This window comes from Onychomys torridus, chromosome 3, assembly GCF_903995425.1.
Source record: "Onychomys torridus chromosome 3, mOncTor1.1, whole genome shotgun sequence".
NCBI classification, from domain to species: domain Eukaryota; kingdom Metazoa; phylum Chordata; class Mammalia; order Rodentia; family Cricetidae; genus Onychomys; species Onychomys torridus.
The window spans coordinates 12840130-12860739 of NC_050445.1; the positions used below are offsets into that span (position 1 = coordinate 12840130).

Genomic DNA, 20610 nt, shown 5'->3' on the forward strand with positions numbered 1-20610 from the left:
GCCACTGAGTATACAGTGTTAATTCCTCTAGGTACTTTACATAGGTGTGTTAACTCCCTCTTATATGAAAATGTTCTCTTTTTAATAATTTATAAAATTCAATTGGAGATTCCCTAACTGAACTGTCCCTGAATATTTGGAAGTTATTGTCTGCATGCTTTCATGAACAAAGCCATTGTGAGCAGTGAATGAATTCGTTAGTTCTATCTTCTAGGGCTGGATTGAGATCGTTGGATGTGCTGATCGTTCCTGCTACGACCTGGCCTGTCATGCTCGAGCCACCAAAGTCCCACTCGTAGCTGAGAAACCTCTGAAAGAACCCATATCCTTTCTGGCTGCTCCAAACTTAAGGCTAGTGTGAGCCCCAGTTTGTCCCTTGTCTTTTGGATGAATGGAGAGCTTTGGAATTGTTCAAACTTGCTGTTTGGTATCCCTCATTGCTCCTTTCCTGGTCTCTACGGAGGGTCTCATGAGCACCCACAGCATTAGACCCTGAAAGACACACATTTAGAATCGTACCCAGAATGTCTTTCAGGGTGCTACTTTTTCTCAGATGTCTCCAACATACCTTTTTCTGCACCTTACCTACATATATGATACCTGGTGAATATTGTTCTGCTAAAACTGGAGAGCCATTTTAAGATCATTTAGCTCATTGGCTCTGTAAATTGGCAGAATGGGAATTTGCCCCTTTGGTTTTTCTAGACAGGATTTCTCTGTGTAACAGCCCTGGCTGTCCTGAAACTCACTCTATAGACCAGGCTGGTCTGGAACTCACAGAGATCCTCCTGCCTCTGCCTCACAGAGTGCCGGGGTTAAAGGCCTGTTCCACCATGCCTGGCTGAGTTTGCCTCTTTAATCTGTCTCTGAAATTGTGAGCTGATCTTAGGGTTGACTAGTGATAAAACCAGATTTTTAAGAAAATTACGTTTATGTATGGCTTGTTTGTGCTTTTGATACAGCACATGTGTGGAGGTCAGAGGACACTTCGGGGAGTCACTCCTGTCATTTTGTCCTGTGGGTCCAGGGACTTAATTCAGGTTATCGTCTTGGAACCAAGCACTTTTCCCTATTGAGCAACCTCACTGGCCAAAGACATTACCAGAAATTTCTATGCTGTGGATTGAGATGTATTGTGGACTATATAATACCTCCTTTATTTCACTGTAACCTTAAAACTCTTTGTTAATGGCATTCGTTTATTCTTTGTGTATGGTTTGTGTGTACATGTTTGTATGTGTGAGGGCGCATGAAGACATACACATGTGGGACGCAGATGTGTGAGGGTGCATGAAGACACACGCGTGTGGGACGCAGATGTGTGAGGGCGCATGAAGACACACGCATGTGGGATGTAGATGTGTGAGGGCGCATGAAGACACACGCATATGGGATGTAGATGTGTGAGGGCGCATGAAGACACACGCATGTGGGGCACAGATGTCTACATTGAGTGTCCCCCTCTATTGCTCTCTGCCTTCTTTTCTGAGACAGTCCCACTGAAAACACAGTTCACTGACTTCACCAAGACTGGCTGAACAGCAGCCCAAGGAGTCCTCCTGTCTCTGTTTCCTGAGTACTGGAATTGTGGGCACGTACAGGCCTGCTTGGTTTTTATGTGGGTGCTGGGCACCTGAGCTCAGATCCTCATGCTTGTGTGGATTTTACCAACAGAATCATCTCCCAGCTCCTACTGCAGTAAGGCTGTGCCTGGTTCATCTTGTGCTTGAAAGAGGATTAAAAGGGTCTGGGTTGCTGCTGCCAATAGGACTAATGGTGTTTCACATTTTGATTGAGTGTTGAGATTGTTTTCCAAATCCTAGAGCAGTGCTGTGTTGTGATTCCTTGACTGTTGCATACAAAACAGTCAACGTTGTACAGTTTGAGCCCAATAAGGGAGCAGTGGGCAAGGCATACAAGAAGGACGCGAAGCTGGTGATGGAGTACCTCAGCGCCTGTGATGAATGCTACATTACTGAGATGGAGCAGCTGCTGAACGAGAAAGGGTAAGCTGCTGCTTCTCTCCGGGGCCACTGCAGGCTGAGCGGGGGCAAGATCAGTGTTTCGAGAAGGGTTTTAAAGTGAGTGCTATCCGTGACTTACTTGTGCTTAAGTAACTCTCTTTGCTAGAATTTCAGATTCTATCCTAGAAATATCGTTTTATAATCCTTATGATCACTGTGCACCTTTAATCCCCAGCATCTCAGAAGAACAGGCAGGAGCAGGTTCTTTTCTAGTGATTTTCATGGTGGAGACTACTGAGTTAGATAGAAACTAATCTAACTTTCTTCTGGAGGCGTGGAGTACTCTGTCATCATAAATACAAAGGCAGCAGTGGCAGGTCTTTAAAGGAATACAACAAAATCCAGCACCAAACAGTACAGAACCTACAGTAATAAAAGTTATTGAACATCTGTAAAAGCAGTATCCTATGACTCCTGATGAGGGAAATTAATTAAAAGACCTAGAAATAACAAACATGACTAATAAATACATCAATATAGGAAGGTGGTTACATATGTGTTCATATTCTTACGAATATAAAGGAAGGGCAGGAGAGCTGGCTCAGCAGGAAGAGTGCTTCCAGATCCAGGGCTCTTCTGACCTCCCTGAGCCCCGGCCCGCATATGGCGGACATTCACAAACATAGTCTTTAATAAAGACTATAAACGGGAACATGAACCGCATGAGAAGTGGAAGTGTAAACACAAATACCAGTTGTCACCTGAATTGCTGCCTTGATGCTGCATGGGGAGTAGTGAATTAAACAGTGCAGAAGAGAGATATTTAATTTAAGGTGACAACTTCAGAAACTACCCATAGAGCACCAATGTAAGAGGCTGGGGATGCCGTGGGACAGTGGCAGACAAACACTTGTCTGATAGCCACAGTGTATGGAGCAAACATCTGATAATGTGGTTGCAAGAAACAGTTTCAGGTTTAAGAGCTTGACTCAGGCAGGTTGAAGACAAAGAAAATCACATGATAGCACATAAGACTCAAATGGCCGAAAACTGGGAATAATGAGAAAAACCTTTAAAGCATCCAGTGTAGGGGAGAAAGTCATTATATAACAGCCAAAGAGATAAGAATAATCTAGAGTTCTTGTCAGAATGATAGAAGCCAGAACACTGGGTTAGGGTCTTTAGGTGTCTAGAGCCAAAAGTACAAATGTGCTGGTCTCAGCAATACTGTCAAACAGAGCAAATGCTCCATGAAGTGTTGGAGTGCAGATCTCTCATAACGGTGCAAGAGCTTTAAAAATGAGAAATAGGTAGTGAGTATAAATCATGTTGTAAGTTCTTTAGAAAGACAGTGGACTGAGCACTGGGGAGATGGCTTCGTGGATACAGTGCTTACTGTGCAGGCCTGAGGATGTGAGTTCCCATCCCCGACCCCCACATAAAAGCTTCACTTTGTGCAATACATCTGTAACCCCAGTGCTATGTGGCAGATTTCAGGGGCTCAAGGAAGACATCCCACACAACCACTGACCTTCACATGTACCCATATGGACAACCCTGCACGTACAGAAAGAGAACAAACTATTTAAAGGAAAAATGACAGTGTTATGGAATTTATGTATGGAAATAAAATGCATGTCAAAGTAAGAGCAAATGATGGGGAATACACTACCATAAAAATTGATGGACTGATGAAGTGTGGCAGTCAATCCTAGACCTGTTGCCTACAGAGACCACACAAACCAGACACAAACTTAAAGAGAAAATACTGTTTAGAAAAAACAAACCTCTAGAAAATTGGTAAAAGGGACAAAGAACAGTTGGAACAGATAAAAAAAGAAAATAACTTGTAAGGTGGCAGATTTGTACTAAATGCCAGTGAAGTAAAATAATCTAATGATCATCAGTCAGTCTGCTCCAAAAGTTCCAGACTTGATTAAATGCAATTTACACCAAACATACTTCAGTGGTAATACAGAAATGTGTTTAAAAGTAAAAGGATCAAGTTTTTAATATAAATATTAGCCAAAAGTTAGAGTGGCAATGTTAGTGTCAAAACAAACTCCAGACAGTGGAAATTAAAAGGTCAAAGAAGGACGCTTTTTAATGCTGAACATGTTATCCAAGAGGTCATGTCATTTCTAAATATGTACACAACTGAAAACTAGAACTTAGTATATAAACCACAAAACTGAAGAGAAACCAGGTGACTTAGTTACTGTAGATAGATGGCTGCTGTAATTGGTAGACTGAGCAGTAGAGGAGTGCAGTAGGAATTAGAAGGCACACTGTTAGTAACTGAATTTGTCATTTGTAGAACCATCATTACAATGCGTTAGAACACTTGTTCCTCCCTCCCCTCTCCCTTTTTTGTATCGCTCTCCAACATTTTCAGGGGAGTGGGTTGAAACAAGAACAACAATAAAAATACTCAAATGAAACAAAATGACAAAACAGTATACAAGAGACCACATAGGGCCAGCAGACCTGACCTAGTTCATGACTTCTTTTACTGAAGGGTTGCCTTCCAATCTCATCATAGACTAGTTACATAGAAGCCTGGGAAAGACACTTCCTGTAATGGAAAGCGGATTACTTGTCATTTCGAGTGAGGGCACAGAAAGGGACTTGGGAACTTTGAGGCCACGATGGTGTGTATGTTTGCGTTTGTTAACAGTCATGGACTCTGCAGGACCACTCTGCAGGCTTACTCTTGAGCAGTGGCTATCTTGCTAACTGTAACTGTTCTGTAGGTGGTTCCTACTCTGCATTTAGACTACTCACAGAGTACATGACACTCTGCACGCAAACTTCAAACCAATAGTTATTACAGGAGGTCAGTGGAAATCATCCAGATGAGGCAGAAGATTATGATAGGAAGAGCCCTGCATTTTGGTAATGGTAACAAGGACTCCAGACAGCTTCAGGACAACCACAGGAGGGCTCTTTCCTAGTTCTGGGCTGCCATCAGGCCAGAGAAATGCCTTCATAGTGAGAAAATAGCTGGAATGTAGGGCCCTGTGGAGTGCCCCTGGTAACCTGTAGCTGATCTCAGGACACGAACATATGGCAGCCTTGCGGTGAGGAATGTTTATACTCACAGATCAAACAGTCGGGAAACTTGTTTAAAGTTATCTTTAGTTACTTTATTTTTGTGTGATAGTGAGCTAGTTTGTGTTTATGTTTGCTGGGATAGTATGAAGAACAGTGGTCATTTTACCTGCAGAGCTATTTCAGACAAATCTGGCTACTCTAAAACAGTTTTGTTTTTAAGTTGTTATATTTAATTTTGACTTCAAGATCAGAGGAGTTTGCTGTTAAATCACTTGTAGACTTATAAATTAGCTACACTTTTGACATCTTCAGGCTATGGTTTAGTGCCATTTGGGTGATAACTTGGTGGTCCTTACGAAGTGACTTTGATTTGACTTGAGTAGCCATCCGGAGCAAAGACCAAATTGTGTTAGCACTTAAAATGAGGACTGGTTCAGCATCCCAGAGAATGGCGACTTGTTTTAACTGCTGTGTACTGAGTTTTGTCCTTTTTTTTTCCTGTTTGTAGGGAATTCACTATTGAAACTGAAGGGAAAACATTTCAGTTAACGAAAGACATGGTGGGTGTGAAGAGATTCCAGAAAACACTGCACGGTAATTTATGAGAACAATAAAAAAACAAGCAAATAACAGTCATGAATCCTGAATTAAAAAAAAAAAAAAAGAAAGGTTTAACTGTTTTTATGTAAGTTTTGAAGAGAAAAGCCACTTAATGGATATGGAAAAGCCTTCACTTGGGCGTCTTTTTCTTTAAAGAGTCTCGTCTCCACACTGAACAATGAAAGTGCCTGTTTTTTCTATGGCCCAAGGTATATAGGATGAAATCTGACTTAAAACATTACTACTTTTAAAAGAAGTCTCTTCGTTTCTTGAGTAAAGGGGCTTTCTTTTCCTTAATCTATATTGCTGGGTTTTTTTTTGGGGGGGGGTGTAAAAAATTTTAAGATAGTTCTTTTGCTTTTAATGTCTTTTATAAAACTAAGGATAATGATCTATTTTTGTCAGGCAGATTCTGTGAATTAGGCAGTGTATATTTTAGAGCACATGTGGAGGTTACTTAGATCTGAAATGAAGCTCTTAGAAACTTGTCGATAGTTGAAAATCTATGGCCAGTGGACAGGTAGACCTGGCCTTATGTCCAGTACAGGGTGAACAGGACAGCCATTGTATCCTGACTGCTGCTTCTGAGCCTACACTCTGCCATTACTCAGATGCTACAAAGGATGGACAGGAAAAGTTCCTTGATTATGTCCCTAAAATGCATTCTTTCTTTTCCCTGTGGTGCTAAGGATTGGCTCTGGGGCCTTGTTCATTGCTAGGTAGGCAGGTGCTATACTGAGCCATGGTGTGTGACTCTGTTAGTACAGTTCATTATGCGTGTGGTGCTGATGGTCTCCGGCAGGAGGGCACTCGGCCAGCATGATGCGTCTTTTGATGTGACAGGTGCAGCACACTGTACAGGAAAGGAAAGCACTTCCATTGCCAGCCCGTGATAACAGTGACTCCTTCAGCAGCCTCTCTTTAGACCAGGGAGTTGTTGGCCCTGGTTATCTCATTACCCATAGAGCAGGAACTCCCCGAGGCCTGGAGTAGAAGATGATGCTTCTCCATGTAGTAAGTTACATTTCCTGAGTGTGGCCTATAGGAAGAGCTGTAGGGCCCTGTGGAACGTGTTTGATGGGATGCTGGGCCCTGAGCAGATTCTTCCTTCAGTGTTTTCTGACCCCAGAGCTTGAACACAATGGTACTGACTTGGCTCTGAAAGTGTTCTCACCTGGTAACAAGCCAGAGAGCCAAATACAGATCACAGTTTTTGCATGTAGGAATTGTTCTTTGTTAATTTTGTTAGCTGTGGAGCTTGATAGGTATGTTTTCATTCTTCATGTTTCTTGCAATATTGAGGACTGAGCCAAGGACCTTTCCCTTGCTAGGCAAGTGTCCGCTGTTGGGCCGTTTCTTCAGCCCTCGTTATCATCTTGTGTTGAGAAGGGCTTTACTTAGTTGTCCAGGGCTGGCCTTAAAGTTGCTTTGGCCCCGACAGTTCTTGAACTAGCAACCCTCCCTTCTCAGCCTCCTGATTATGAGCTAGCATTACCAGGTCTGGCTTACGGGATTTTACTTTTATTTATTTATTTGTTTGTTTGTTTGTTTGTTTGTTTGTTTTTATGTGTGTGGGTATTTTGCCTTCATGTATGTCTGGGTAACACATGTTTGCCTGGAAACCGAGAGGGCTTCAGATTCCCTGGCACTGGAGTCACAGACAGTTGTGAGCTATCTCTCTAACCCTCACTAGTTGATTTTATGAGTCTTAATGCAAGCTCCAGGTCTCTTAGCTCCGTAGAAAGGCAGAGCAGGTGGTAGAGAGTGAGTGTAGCTGCTGCTGTTCATAGCTTACCAGTTAGAAGGACTGCTCCTGGAACCCAAGCTTTGTCTTTATGATATGTGAATAAAGTCTTAAATTGGGTTAACATTGCTTTGACTGTAACTTTCTCTTCAAAGGGATCTTGTTTTTTTTATTAGCACATAGATCTTACAGTGTATTCCTCATCCTCCTCGACAGAGATCAAAGTCCATCTAGGGTAGAGATAGCTTTAGTGCCAAGGATTAGTTCAAGGTTCTGAGTTGCATCATATGGTTCTAGAGAGAATATTACTGAATTATCACCTCTTTTGCAGTGGAAGAAGTTGTTCCGAGTGTAATTGAGCCCTCCTTTGGCCTGGGCAGGATCATGTATACCATATTGGAACATACATTCCATGTCCGAGAAGGAGATGAGCAGAGAACGGTGAGCTGCCCCTGGAAACAGCTCTTAGCTGTTGTTTACTGGTGACATGCAGAGCACTCTGTGGTCTTACCTGAGCCTTAGCACATGAGGTTACCCTGGAAGCCATTGTCACAGCTACCTGGTAGCCTCTGCACTGAGATAGCTTATTTGGGGAACTGTGTTTCATTGGTGCCTGACATGGTCCTTTCTGGTTTGGTCCTTTGTTTTTAGAAAATTCAGAAAGATGGGAATTTGGCCAGACAACAAAATTGTTTATGCGTGCTCACTAACCAGCCAAGCTGCCTGGATTGTCTGGCATACTTGTAAGATAAGGTGTAAACCCCTAGTAGGTTCTAGTCTAGCAAACTGATAGTTTAGGGCTAAGACCCAGGCATTTGTGCAGTGTTGGGTTTTGTTTTCCTTTAATAACACACACACACACACACACACACACACACACACACACACACACCCGTAATTCCAGTGTGTTCACCTGACAGATCTTAGAGTGGGCAGCATCTTGGGTGCAGCTTTCCTGGCATTCAAGCGTTGAGGAAGTTGGAGTTTATAAAAAGCCTTATCAATCTCCTCAAATTTTCTCTTCATTTGATGATCCTGTGACTTTGCTCCACGCCTTCCACTCTGTCTCCATGATCTTGTGAGACTTTTTGTTTGTCATCTCACTGTCTTGAACGTATATTTCTGTAACATCAGCAGATTCCCAGGAGACTAGTCAAAAAGCTAGCTAGAAAAGAGAGAGGTTCTGCCTGTATCTTATCGATTAAAGAAACAGTCTCATTACCTGCAGTCCAAAACTGAGCATATCTGTAACACTGAATGTCAACCCTTGGCTCTTTGCCAAGCACTGAGCCTTGAAGGATGAACAGGTGAATTCTTGGTGCCTTCTAGAAGTTCTGACACGCTGTTGTACTATATAGCTAATACAGTTGCCCTTTTGGGTGGTGCACACCTTTAATCCCAGCACTCAGAAGGCAGAGGCAGGTAGATCTCTGTGAGTTCCAGGCCAGCCTGGTCTAAAAAGTAAGTTCCAGGACATCCTGGGTTACACAGAGAAACCCTGTCTCGAAAAACAGAATGACAACAACAACAACAAAAATTGCCCTTTTTCTCTCTGCTAAAATTGTGTCTTCATTAACGACATGAGGGAGGCGCTGTTCTTCCCTTGGTAGATAGTAGAGCCTGGCCCAGGCAGTAGATACATACACCCATGTAGACACAGCCCATTTCAGGGAGTAATGGGATACAGAACTAAAGGTGTTCTTTTAGATGTTGATTTTGCTTCATGTTTTTCTTGCTTACTTTTCTAAAAGAAAGGTTTTTAGTTTTTAAGAAAAGAATCTTTTGGCTGTTTCTTTGAATTGAACGGTATTGATATAACTAGAGCTTTAATAGACATTTCATAAAGGCTAAACAAGAATAAATTAGCCACACTGTTATGAATTACATAGAGTCCCTCCATGAAGAGAAATTTGATTAGGCTGTGGGAAGCCAAAAATGTTTCTGAGTTATTAGCACCCACTTACTTAATCCATTTGCCTACAAATTTGGTATGAAAACATTTCCAGTGAAATTAAAAAAAAAATATTTTCTGTAAAGGCAAGTTCCTTCTCATATGAAATAGAATCATCATAAGATGGAGGAGGGAGTTGGGTTCTGAATATCCTGGGATGGAGGCCTCGGTGTTGCTGGAATACAAGAATCCTTTTTAATAGGATATTTGTCATTGCCTGCCCTCAAGGGATAATTAAGCTTTTGACTAGGAGCTAGCCTGGACTTCCATTCAGTGGTTTAATGGGACAGACCCACTCTCAAGTTGCATGTTCTTGCCTTCAGATGAACCTTTTGTACAAGTGCTATTTAAGAACTGCCTTCAGTCATTTCCAACTCCAAATGGCCAGCTGGTTGGCCTGCTGTAGAACATCTGCTGTCTTTGAGTTACTCGTTCATGCATAGTGTAGGAGGGTTGAACTATTCCCTATAGGCTGCTAGAACATCTTTTATTTTTTTTGTTTAGTTTCTTTTGTAGAGTATTGCTATTTGAGTTCATTAAAGTTTTCGGTTGTACTTGGTCTCAAAGGCCTGTGGATTCTTCTCTGAAGAACTGATGGGTTGGGGTTTGGGCACTGCCATGTGTTTCATAATTCTCTGGGAGGGGCTTCAGGTGCTCCTCAGAAAGGTAAGGCTTTCCCACTGTGGAGTTTTAGTATCTGTGAGCTCAGCAGAGGGGGCAGTGGAAATCCACTCTTAGAAGTGGAGACAGTTAGAGACCCATCAGGCTGGGCCAAGCTCAGAGGAAGCTCTCATCCTGGTTCTCTGCTGCCCTTCTGTCACGCCGATTAGCATATCCAGTGTCTGGTATTTTGATAGTCAAGTGGTCTGAGTTACCTACTGAGTGTATCTATGTGTGCTTTGGGACATTAACAATTATTTATAAACTGACATTTGAATTTCTTTCTTTTTAAACCATCTAGTTCTTCAGTTTCCCTGCTGTGGTTGCTCCATTCAAATGTTCTGTCCTTCCACTGAGCCAAAACCAAGAGTTCATGCCATTTGTCAAGGAATTATGTAAGCAAATCCAATCGGGTAATCTCCATGGGAGCAACGTCCACAGACTCAGTTTTACAGAGTGTATTGTCTGTTTCAGTGAAAGCATAGATTGGTATGAGTAAATGTGATTTCAGCCTCTGCTGTTATACGTGCCCAGCTGTCTTAGCCCTGGGGGAGTCAGGAGCCAGGTTTAAGGGCTCCCTGCTGCTCTTATCGGAGGAGGCACCCTCCTGGATCTACAGCCCTGGAAGGGATCCCAGGAGTGCTAGCCCCCTTCTGAGTTGGGCAAAGGGAAGCCTGCACTAGCAGCTCAGGCTGTGCAGACGAGGTGGCCGCTCTTACCTCAGCGCCCGTCCAGCCCTCCCTCCTTCCCATAGAGCTCTGTCAGGTGTAGAAAGCAGTGACTGTCTGGGCTCCAGCAAGGGAGACCAGCTGCTCTCCAATCTCAGGGTCCTCTGTGTTTCCTGAGCATCTCAGTCTATAGTCAGCTGACACTGAGTCACTGCCGTGTTTCATTCTTACCTCACTTTGTTTTGGGTAGCGGAAGCTCTGACCAGGAATGGCGTGTCTCATAAAGTCGATGACTCCTCCGGGTCCATTGGAAGGCGCTATGCGAGGACTGATGAGATTGGCGTGGCTTTCGGCATCACCATTGACTTTGACACAGTGAACAAGACCCCCCACACTGCAACGCTGAGGGACCGAGACTCCATGCGACAGATAAGGGCAGAGGTGACTCGCCTTTTTGACATGTTTCCTCTTAGACATGTGCACAGCTTCCTACTGGCTTGAATTAAACTTTGATGTATTTCTATTCCTGGTCCTTTTTACTTTGTAGTATTAATGATTGGTTTGTATCAGACAAAGCCCAGATTCCCAAAACCGTTTGGTTTAATTATGAAAATGCCCATTAGCACTTCTCTAATATTGTATAGCCGTTTGGATTGCTCTGGGCTCTGTCTCCAGCAGTTCCTTTTTATGGTTGATGGTTTATTAGGCGAGAGAAATGGCATCCCAGGAGGCTGTTGCCATAGTTTTATTGGCAAGCTTTGGGAACGTAGACATTTTTATCATTTTATTTCTATAGAAACATAAAAGTGTGTGTAAACTTTGGGTTATTTCTGTGACTTTTATTAATGAGAAGGGAATAGTGAGGTGGGATCAGCACAGAAGGGTGGGCTGAGTGCTACAAGAAGGAGCTGGGGGGCACTGTAATTGATCATTGCCTGGCTGAATTTTAACGTTGAACAGATATTTATTCAGAGCACCTGTTAGTATTCATCTTGATATAGTTATAATAAGGAAAAGAGAAATAAAAAACTGCTTTTACCCCAGAGTCCACAGTCTACTTCATAAGTCACAGGTTCCTGACTTGTCCTTATACACCAGTCCTGGCTGCTCTGAACTAACATTCCCAGTGGCTGTGGTTCTCAGAGTGTGGGCCTCAGAACAGCCTCAGCACCAGCATCTCCTGGGAAGTTGTTAGAGTTGCGGGGTGCAGACCCCACACCCACCAACCCATTAGTCAGCAGGGGAGGGAAGGCGGCGGAAATGTTTTCACAGGCTCTACAGAGGCTGGTTTTCCAGGCCCAGCTTTGTAAACCATTGCTGGCGGGTACCAGCACCTGCATCTGCCGGGCGGGCGGCCGCTGCCGTCTGCCACACTTCCTAGACTTGATTAGCTGCAGGAGTTAATTTAACAGGTGCGAGATAACAAACACAGAGGTGCAGAGTGGGACGGGGAGCTTGTGGCAGTGCTGAACTGTGCGGGCACTTGAAAACAAAGACCCGGCCTAGGAAGGGATGAGCATAATCATGAAAAGAAACCCAGCTTATGAAGGGACTTTGCCATCATCGAGACCGTGTTCGTGCTCTGTGCTGAATTCAGGGCGAGTGCTCTAGTCTCAGATGTCGAGTTGGCTGATGCTTGCTCTCATTTTTCCCTCTCAGGTGTCTGAACTACCTGGTGTGGTCTGTGATCTGGCCAATGGCAGCATCGCTTGGGCTGATGTGGAGGCCAGGTATCCCCTCTTTGAAGGGCAAGAAACTGGCAAAAAGGAGACAGTAGAGGAATGAGAACAGCTGGCAACTGGTGACGGCTTGTGCTAATGAATAACTCATCATGTGCACTACACAGAGAATTGTGATTACTTCCAGGGACTGTATTTTTCCTCAGTGGCTGCCTGATTTTACCCTCACAATTAAAGTGGAAGGAATTCTGAACAAATTTATAATCCATTGGTTGTGTTTCCTTTTTTTTAGCAAAGACATTTCGCTCAGATATTTATTTGGTTAGATGTGCTTGTGTTTAAGATGGTACGTCTTTAAAAATTACATTTTATTGGGGGTATAGCTTATATACTGCAAATTATTTTAAGTGTACAATTTAGTGTACTTAGAGAGTTAAACAGCCACAGTCCAGCTTTTGAACATTTATATCTGGAGGAATTCTCATTCCCATTTGTCTTAAGCCTCCATTGCCCCTTCAGCTCCCAGCAGGCACTAATCTACTATCTGCAGATGAGCAAGTGACGCTCTGTGCCAAAGAGACAACCATCTCCAGGCGGGTTGGTGGCTTCTGGGAAAGGCTGAGTGGATGGGGAAGGCAGTACTGGGGTAGCTTTCCGACTATAGCTTTAATTCCTAGCTTCCTTGGGAGTCCTGGAAGTCACTGGTTTCTTGAGGCTGGGGCTGCCTGGCTCGGCAGTTCCCAGTGTCTTGAGCCTGGGTTTGTCATTTGGGCTCTGTCTTTAAAAGGCTTTGTGCTAGTACGTTTTTGTGTAGAACACTGAGGTGCCATGTACTTACCTAAGGAACAAAGAAATTCAAGGAAGTGGGAATTTGTAGAGTTAAGGCCTCGTCTGGCTGTCCAGCTCTTGCCCATGCAGGTCTAGGACTTCTGGTCTCCAGAGAGCCCCCAGTGTGCCCTCACCTTCCCTGCTAGGATGCCATCCGCAGTGCTGCAGGTGGCAGGGCCTCAGCAAAGATCCGGGATGAGTGGGGATTGGTTTAGTTTTCCTAGCTGGGACTGGAGCTTGTGCTTGTGTTAGGACGCACTGAGCTATACCCCAGCCCCCAGTCCTGAAGTTACGAACAGACCTTGTTAGGAAGAAATCCTTATACCAAGGCCATGTGACTTCTGTCTGGTGCTTGCTAGTGCTGTAGTTACACTAGAACGAGCCGTCCTTTACATGAGCTGCTCCTTCCCCAGGGGTTGCTCTCACCTGACATGCTTTTTTTTTTTTTCCCGCAACAATGTCTTTTATTAGGCACAGGATTTTAAATGATCTCTTCAATTTCTCTATACACAGGCAAAAGTAAGAGTGCTGTTTAACATACTCTAGCTTGCCGACTACCTAGAGAAAGGGAAAATTATCCCCAGCTTGCTTAGCCAGGAGGCCAATTCATCTGCCGACCCCCGAGAACATGGGGATGAATATGGTAGACAGACTGTCCTCCTTCCTTCTTCCCAAGTACTTCTCTTTTCAGCAGATTTCACCATAGCAAGACAGCACAGACTGATGAGCTCCTTCCTACGGGAAGATATGTGAACCACATCATAGAATTTGCCTGCCTTGCACCATAAAAGGATTCCAGCTAAAGCTCTCTTCTTTGCTGGACTCTAAAAGAGTTACAGTCTGCATGTGATCTGCAAGCCCGCCCTTCCTGTGCTCTGCCTCCAGGTGTCGGTGTGCCATCCTCCCCAGAGAAGGCATGCCTTCTCCAAGGGCATAGATTTCCCCAGTGAAGACCAGATTTAAGCACAAGTGTGCAAAGAGCTGTATTCTAAATGAACAGGCCTTCACACACACGTTTCTGCTCATGCTCAGTGATGGTTTAAAGCCCACATATTTCTGGCTTGATGCCCTGGCTTTTTAGATTTAAAGAAAAACATTTCAAACCTGTGTCTCAAGCTAAACAGTTACATTAGCCTGGCTCAGAAGTCCTCCCAAACAGTGATGCGGTGGCTCAGGCTAATTGCTTTCACGAAACTTGAGGAACGCCATAGTAGGGTGCTTTACAGCTTAGGTTGGACTTGAGGACACTTGGCCAAGTGTGACATGGAGTTTTGTCTAGAGTGTGTGCCTGTCTTCTGCAGTAATCATGACACCTTACCATCTGAAAACCATAGTAGCAAAGCATTGAGGGTATTGAGGGGCATTCCAGAAATGGACTCGCCACCACCAAGTCAGAAGAACAGACAGATCTTAACACTAATGTCATGAGATGGTATTCCCAGTTCTTGATGAGAACAAGGTCACTCAAGCATTCATTCTAGACCTTTATTTACAGTCTTATTGGCCAATGTAATCTCAGTGAGTGAAGCTCCATAGAGTGGATGTCTGAGAGGATCAGATGCCTGGGAGAAAAGTCCCAGTTACTATCAGTCGCTGCCTGGGATGAGCCCATTGTGACCTGGTTTCACAGGTCGTGGGTGTAATGGGTGAAGCTAGGGTGCATCCATTTTCAAAGCATTGCTTCCCACACAGCTTGGACCCTCATTGTTGAAAAGCTATGTTTCAAGCAGGTGTTTGTGACATTTGGCCAACATGGACATGAAATTGAATTGAAGATTCAGTAAATGAATGAGTAATCGTGCTCTGCCTCAAAATTCACCTCCTGTTGCCTATCCAATAAGTCTTGGTTATTGGGCTGCCTCTAAGTAGTAATCATGTTAAAACCATGTGGATGGAACTAATGTCCTCTCTGGGAATTAGGATGCTGATTTCAGAGCTTTACCAGGGTTTGCTTGAGAGAAGCAGCCTGCAGCCTACAGCCCCACCCTCCTGCCTACAAACCCCTTCCCCAGGTGGGCATGTTGAAGATCACATCTTTGTAACTCCACTGCCTTCATTTATAGTTCTCAATCCTGGCTGAGTGTTGGAACACCTCCAACTTGAAAAATACTCCCTTCTGAGCCCTACCTCTCCCTACTAGGAAGTTTCTCTAGGTGGGTTTTGAGTGTCAGTGTTTGGGGATGTCCTAAGGAGAGCTACATCATGTTCCTGTTGCCCCAGGGAACTTTCTTGCTGTGGAAAGGCAGGGCTCCCAACAAGGCGCTTTGAGACTGAACTTCATGAGGAGAGATCTGTACCCAAAGCAGCCACATCCCTCTTCCAGCCTCCAGCATAGCAGCCTCTCTTAAGTCTGATGCCTCCTTCTTAGGCCAGGAAGAGGCGCCCAGCTCTCAACACCCGACTTGGCACTGAAGGGAGCCAGGCTAGATCTTCCTCTGCATTTGTTAGGTCTTAAAACTCAATCACTGACAATTAGCTGTAAAGCAGTTATGCTAACTAAAACAATTTAGGCTAATTAAAACAGTTTTTGGCTCATTAAAACTCTGCTCTGCATCAAAGTGTATTAATTGATAGTGAGATTAAGTAGAATGAAATTGTAGCAGGGTGGGGGCAGACCTTCACTGACAAGCATTAAAAATAAGGACATTTGAACCTAAACTTAACATTTGGGGGCTGCCATTCTGAAGCAAGTTGGCTAGTTCATGTGTTCCAGTGACCCATCCTCAGTGTTGACTCTCATGCCTCAAGAAGACCATTGGCCCCCAGATCGAGAACTAGGCCACCTCTCACCACCTTCTCAGCCACCACTCTGTCTGCCACCAGCACACATGTGCATCGCTGGGTTTTTTTTTGGGAAGACTTGTGTGAACTTCTTGTCACTTACTGTCTGTGTCACACCCAGTAGCGAACGTGGTCCCATTCTGCCCTTAAACGCACTGGCTTTTCAAGTCCCTCTGGGCAGTGGGGGACACTGTGTCCTTCATCCCTCCCTGACCCACCACCGCTCTCCCATTGGCCCTTTCCTGCTGCCCCAGCACCTCACACCCTTTTTCTGTCATCACTTCTGGGGTTTTGAACTCACCCAAAGGGCCAAAGCAATCAAAAGAAGCAATATACAGAAAGCTTGATGTTAAATTTGGTTTACTTTGAATTGACTACCCCTTGCCTATCACACACCTCAACCTTGGTTAGAAGTCAGTTTTCCACCCAGCAGAAGGCCAGAAGACACTAGACAGACTATCAAATTTGGTGGAGACTAGTTTTTAGGGAAATGAAATCTCAATCCTTCAAAAACCCCTGGCTGGAGAAACTTCAGCTCATATTATGAATTGTAAACCATCTTTCAGTTGATGTCAAGTAAATGATGTTACTTGCAAGCCATTTTTCAAAATTACCACAAAATTAAGGCAGAAATGTAAGAACCACTAAACTGTGTACTCTGAGAAAAGAGGTTCCATGTGGACAGTGGAAGATTGAGGCCTGGGGACTCCAGAAGAGGTGGATTATATATTACCAGGGCTGGTGCTCAAAGCTGGACCAGATATAGTCCTGCCCACAAACCCTTCCCCAGTTGGGAAAACCAACAATACAATACAATGTGAGTGTGGCCCCTCGGGTATGCTCTCTCTAACCTGGAAAAGTAGGACCACCTGTTGTAGTTGATATTGGCAGATAATTGGCAGTTTGTGGGTGTCTCCAGAGATGTTCAGGTTCTTGTGGCCAGGAACAAGGAATTGGGCAGTTGACTTGAACCCACCACTACCCAAAAAAAAAAAAAAAAAAAAAAAAAAAGAGCCAAGATGCCACACCTGTGTTAAAGATTCCACAGGACCGATTGATGGATTAGCCTTAGTGGTTGTGGAGAGCTGGATGTTGGAGGTCTGGAACCAAATTGCTATGATGTGTCTTTAGCTCCCTATATATAGCCTTTTATAAGCAGTGATGAGTCTGAATAGTTCTGCCTTCCTGAGCAGAGGGTCCTCTATGAGGATCCATGATGCTGAGGTGTGGATGGGAGGCTGAGCCTCGAGGATCCAGAGGGAGCCTTGCTTGGTTCCCTGCAAAGCTAGTTAAGAGCACAGTTTATCACTGTGTCATCTTGCCGGCAGTGGTGAAGGGCAGTTTTGTTCCAGATGGAGACTCATTAGCTTGTCTCTGCCTATGCTAACTTGTGGATTTAACCAGCAGATACTGAGATGGAACTCGGGACTCTGCCTGGGAAGATCCCTTGAATTCCAGCACTCTTCCCAAATGGCAGGATTTCCTGTAGGTCTGACTTTCACCACTCACTTATTCCAGCCGCATTTGTGACCCTCTCCAGGACAGTGAGACAGTTTGGAGTTAAGTAGGGTGGTCTTGTAATTTACTGTCCAAACCAGGACACGCACGAGAAGGAAAGGCGTTAACTGCACCAGGACACAAGTGTAAACCATGTCTGGTTCTTTCTTTAGGAGCTGGTGAAGAGCAGACTGCATCCTCTGCCACTGGGAAGTCACGTTCAGCAGGCTTGAGTCCTCAGGTGAGATGCTGATTGTGATGGAGACAGGCTCTTACTATGTGACTGCGGCCTTGAACTTGATGTGTAGCTAGGCTGGCCTTGAACTAACTGTGTAGCCTCGGCTGGCCTTTAACTTGGTATCCACCGGCCTCTTTCTCCAGAGAGCTGAGATTACAGACGTGAGCCACTATATCCTCAGGAAGGGGTTACACTATTTAGTGGTGTTGGGGATCAAGCCTGGGGCCTTAGATATTAGGCAAAGCACTCTACCATTGAGCTACACCCCAGCCTTCCGTTGAAGATTTTCTAGGATGTGACAGAAATACTCCCAAGACCCCCCATTTCTGTCATTCCTGTGAAATGGAAAAGAGGGGATGCCATGTTGGGGCCTGGCTCTTGGCTCTGATGGGAGGTCAGGATAGGGATGGAATAGAAGAATAGATTTTTCCCTTTGCCAATGCTGATTGCTTTCTTGGGCCTTTGTTCTGTCCTGCTGGCACTGGACTCCTGTGAGTTAGCCCAGCCTTGAGTTGAGCGAATGAGAAGGGACCAAACGTTCAGTGAGTTGTCAGAGAATTCTAGGGGACAGCACAGGGCCAGAGATACCTAGTCCAGCAGTGGCTTCTGTCGCAGGAGCACCCAGAGGCACATGTCTGGTTGACACCTGTGTAAGGATCTCAGGTTGTTGGTTAGGCTTTGCCAGCTAGAGGCAGAGGCTGCTGGTGGTTCTGTTCTGTGAGGAACGTGATCCAGCCCTGTGTGGAGAGCTTTATATTTCCTAAGAAACGCTCCCAGGAAACCTGGAGGGATCAGCCACCAAGAGGTGGAGAGATCCTCCCATAGTTCCTGCTAATTAGCATCTTTAAGTGATGCTGAGCCCCACAAGAGAATAAGGGGTGACCTTTGTGGGCAGAGCCTAGAAACCATACCCAGTCATACCAATGAGCAAATAGATGTGCATGTTAAACAGGTCTCTTCCCCTCCTACCACAGTTGCCCTCCCTTTGAGGTTTCCAGAGAGACAGGTCTCACCTTGGTTTTCTATAGCATCTAAGCACCCATGCACACAGTGGAAAGAGGACTTGGTATGACCTCCCTGCCTGTTAGCTCAGGCACAGAGCCCACAGCTGCCAGAGGGCTGCTTGCTGGCTTCTAGTTCCTGTGTCCCCTGAGCCTTGGAACACTCCACTCCTGAGAGGCCTGTATCCCCACCTCTGGGCAAGTGAATGTTAGGCTACTTTTTGGACGGTCTTAGCTCCACCAGAGTCCAATTTCTCCATGGCTTGTCAGCCACCCTCCACAGGACCCTGCAGCTTTAGAGGCTTCAGGCCTTCAGTAGCTTTTCTACCATGGACTCTCAGCAAAGCAACCTGGGAAATGTCTTCATCCCCAACTTCCACCCCACAGATGCTCCATCACCTGCCTTTCTCCAAGCCACACTTACAGTTTACCAGTCCTTACTCCAGCCTGCACTTTCTGGCCCCACTTTATGAAGGGACCCCGGGACTTGGAAACAGGCTGAGGCTCGGTCTGCAGTCTTACTGAAAATAGGACTGTTGGATTAGGGTGCGAAATTTCCTGTGTGCTCATTGTCCCCAGCTTTACAGAGTTGGAGAAAGGGTTAAATGAGAACCCGAGACCCTGCAGGGTCTGGGTGTTGGAAGTTGTTCCAACAGAGTCTGATAATGAGACCTCTTTCCAGAAAGGCCGCTCACTGAGGGACTGCAAGACACTAATGAAGACTGGCTGGGCAATAGCAAGCGGAAGCTGAGTGAGGTTAACTAGTGAGGACCTAGACGGATGGCCTGATGTCTGGTGGTACTTCAAGGGCACCACTCAGCCGGGGCCATAACCAGGAGTCCAGGGAGCAGGGCGATGCAGGGCTGTGGTGGAATCTCTGCCCAAATGGTCTGTAACTTGATGCTTCTCATGGCCCTGGCATGGGTATAGTACTGTCCCGCCCAGCATGGACCACAGACCCTTGAACCCTCCAGGTAACTCATACAGGAGAAATAATAAGTGATACTGAGGGAGGAGGGCATCCGAGGAGCACTGATGGGTGGTACTGAGGGAGGAGGGCATCCGAGGAGCACTGATGGGTGGTACTGAGGGAGGAAGGCATCTGAGGATCACTGATGGGTGGTACTGAGGGAGGAGGGCATCTGAGGAGCACTGATGGGTGGTACTGGGGAGGAGGGCATCTGAGGAGCACTGATGGGTGGTACTGGGGAGGAGGGCATCTGAGGAGCACTGATGGATGGTACTGATGAGGCTCTGTGGCGTCAGCTCTGATAAGTCCCTCGGTCTCTTCTAGTCTCAACCGCTCTTCAAATGACCTCTTGGGCCATTTATACCTCTTTGCTCTACAAAAGCATCTACAATGCTCATCCATTTGGCCATTACCCCTCCTCTGACTAGGCAGGGAGACTTTGCATGCCTGACTTCTGTCCCCTGAGAAAGCCAAGCCTAGACACTCCTGCCACCTACCTCCCCGATGACAAGAGAAGCAGAGCCAAAGCCTTGCCCACACCATTCTCCAGGGCATCGTCAAGCGTGAAACTCCCCTTCACCAGCCCCCACCAACACTATCTGATAAGTGGGGCGGGAGCAGACACCGAACACATGCTGACTGGGGCCGCAAAGCTTGCTGCAGAATCATGTTCAGCTCTTTCTTTTTGGTCAGATACAAAGAGGGCTTAAGAGGCAGCTGATAGAGCATTTTTGGTTATAGATTGCCATGCAATTTGGGACATACATCTCCGAAGCAGTATAAGGAAGTGAATGGCATGCCTACAGCTTCTTGTTTATTTGAAAAGCTGTAAAGAAAAAAAAAGGAAGGGGGAGGGAGTGTAGTGGGGGATGGGAGAGGGAGAGGAAAGAAATTAATCCTGAATTCTGACACATTCTTGCTGTAAAAATGCATCCAAGGATTCCTGAACAATTAAATTTCTGTTCATTTGTTTAA

At 45.3% G+C, this 20610-nt stretch overlaps 1 protein-coding gene across 1 annotated transcript in view; it reads left to right on the forward strand.

Annotated features, from left to right (window-relative positions):
• Positions 1-12584, forward strand: part of Gars1 (glycyl-tRNA synthetase 1) — a 40289-nt gene extending 27705 nt beyond the window's left edge. The window contains exons 11-17 of the mRNA XM_036181562.1: positions 215-322; positions 1861-2006; positions 5527-5612; positions 7694-7803; positions 10275-10368; positions 10892-11082; positions 12301-12584. Of these exons, the coding sequence (XP_036037455.1) occupies positions 215-322; positions 1861-2006; positions 5527-5612; positions 7694-7803; positions 10275-10368; positions 10892-11082; positions 12301-12426 (861 nt within the window). The 3' untranslated portion in view covers positions 12427-12584. The remainder of the gene's footprint in view (positions 1-214; positions 323-1860; positions 2007-5526; positions 5613-7693; positions 7804-10274; positions 10369-10891; positions 11083-12300) is intronic.
• The last annotated feature ends 8026 nt before the right edge of the window (positions 12585-20610 follow it).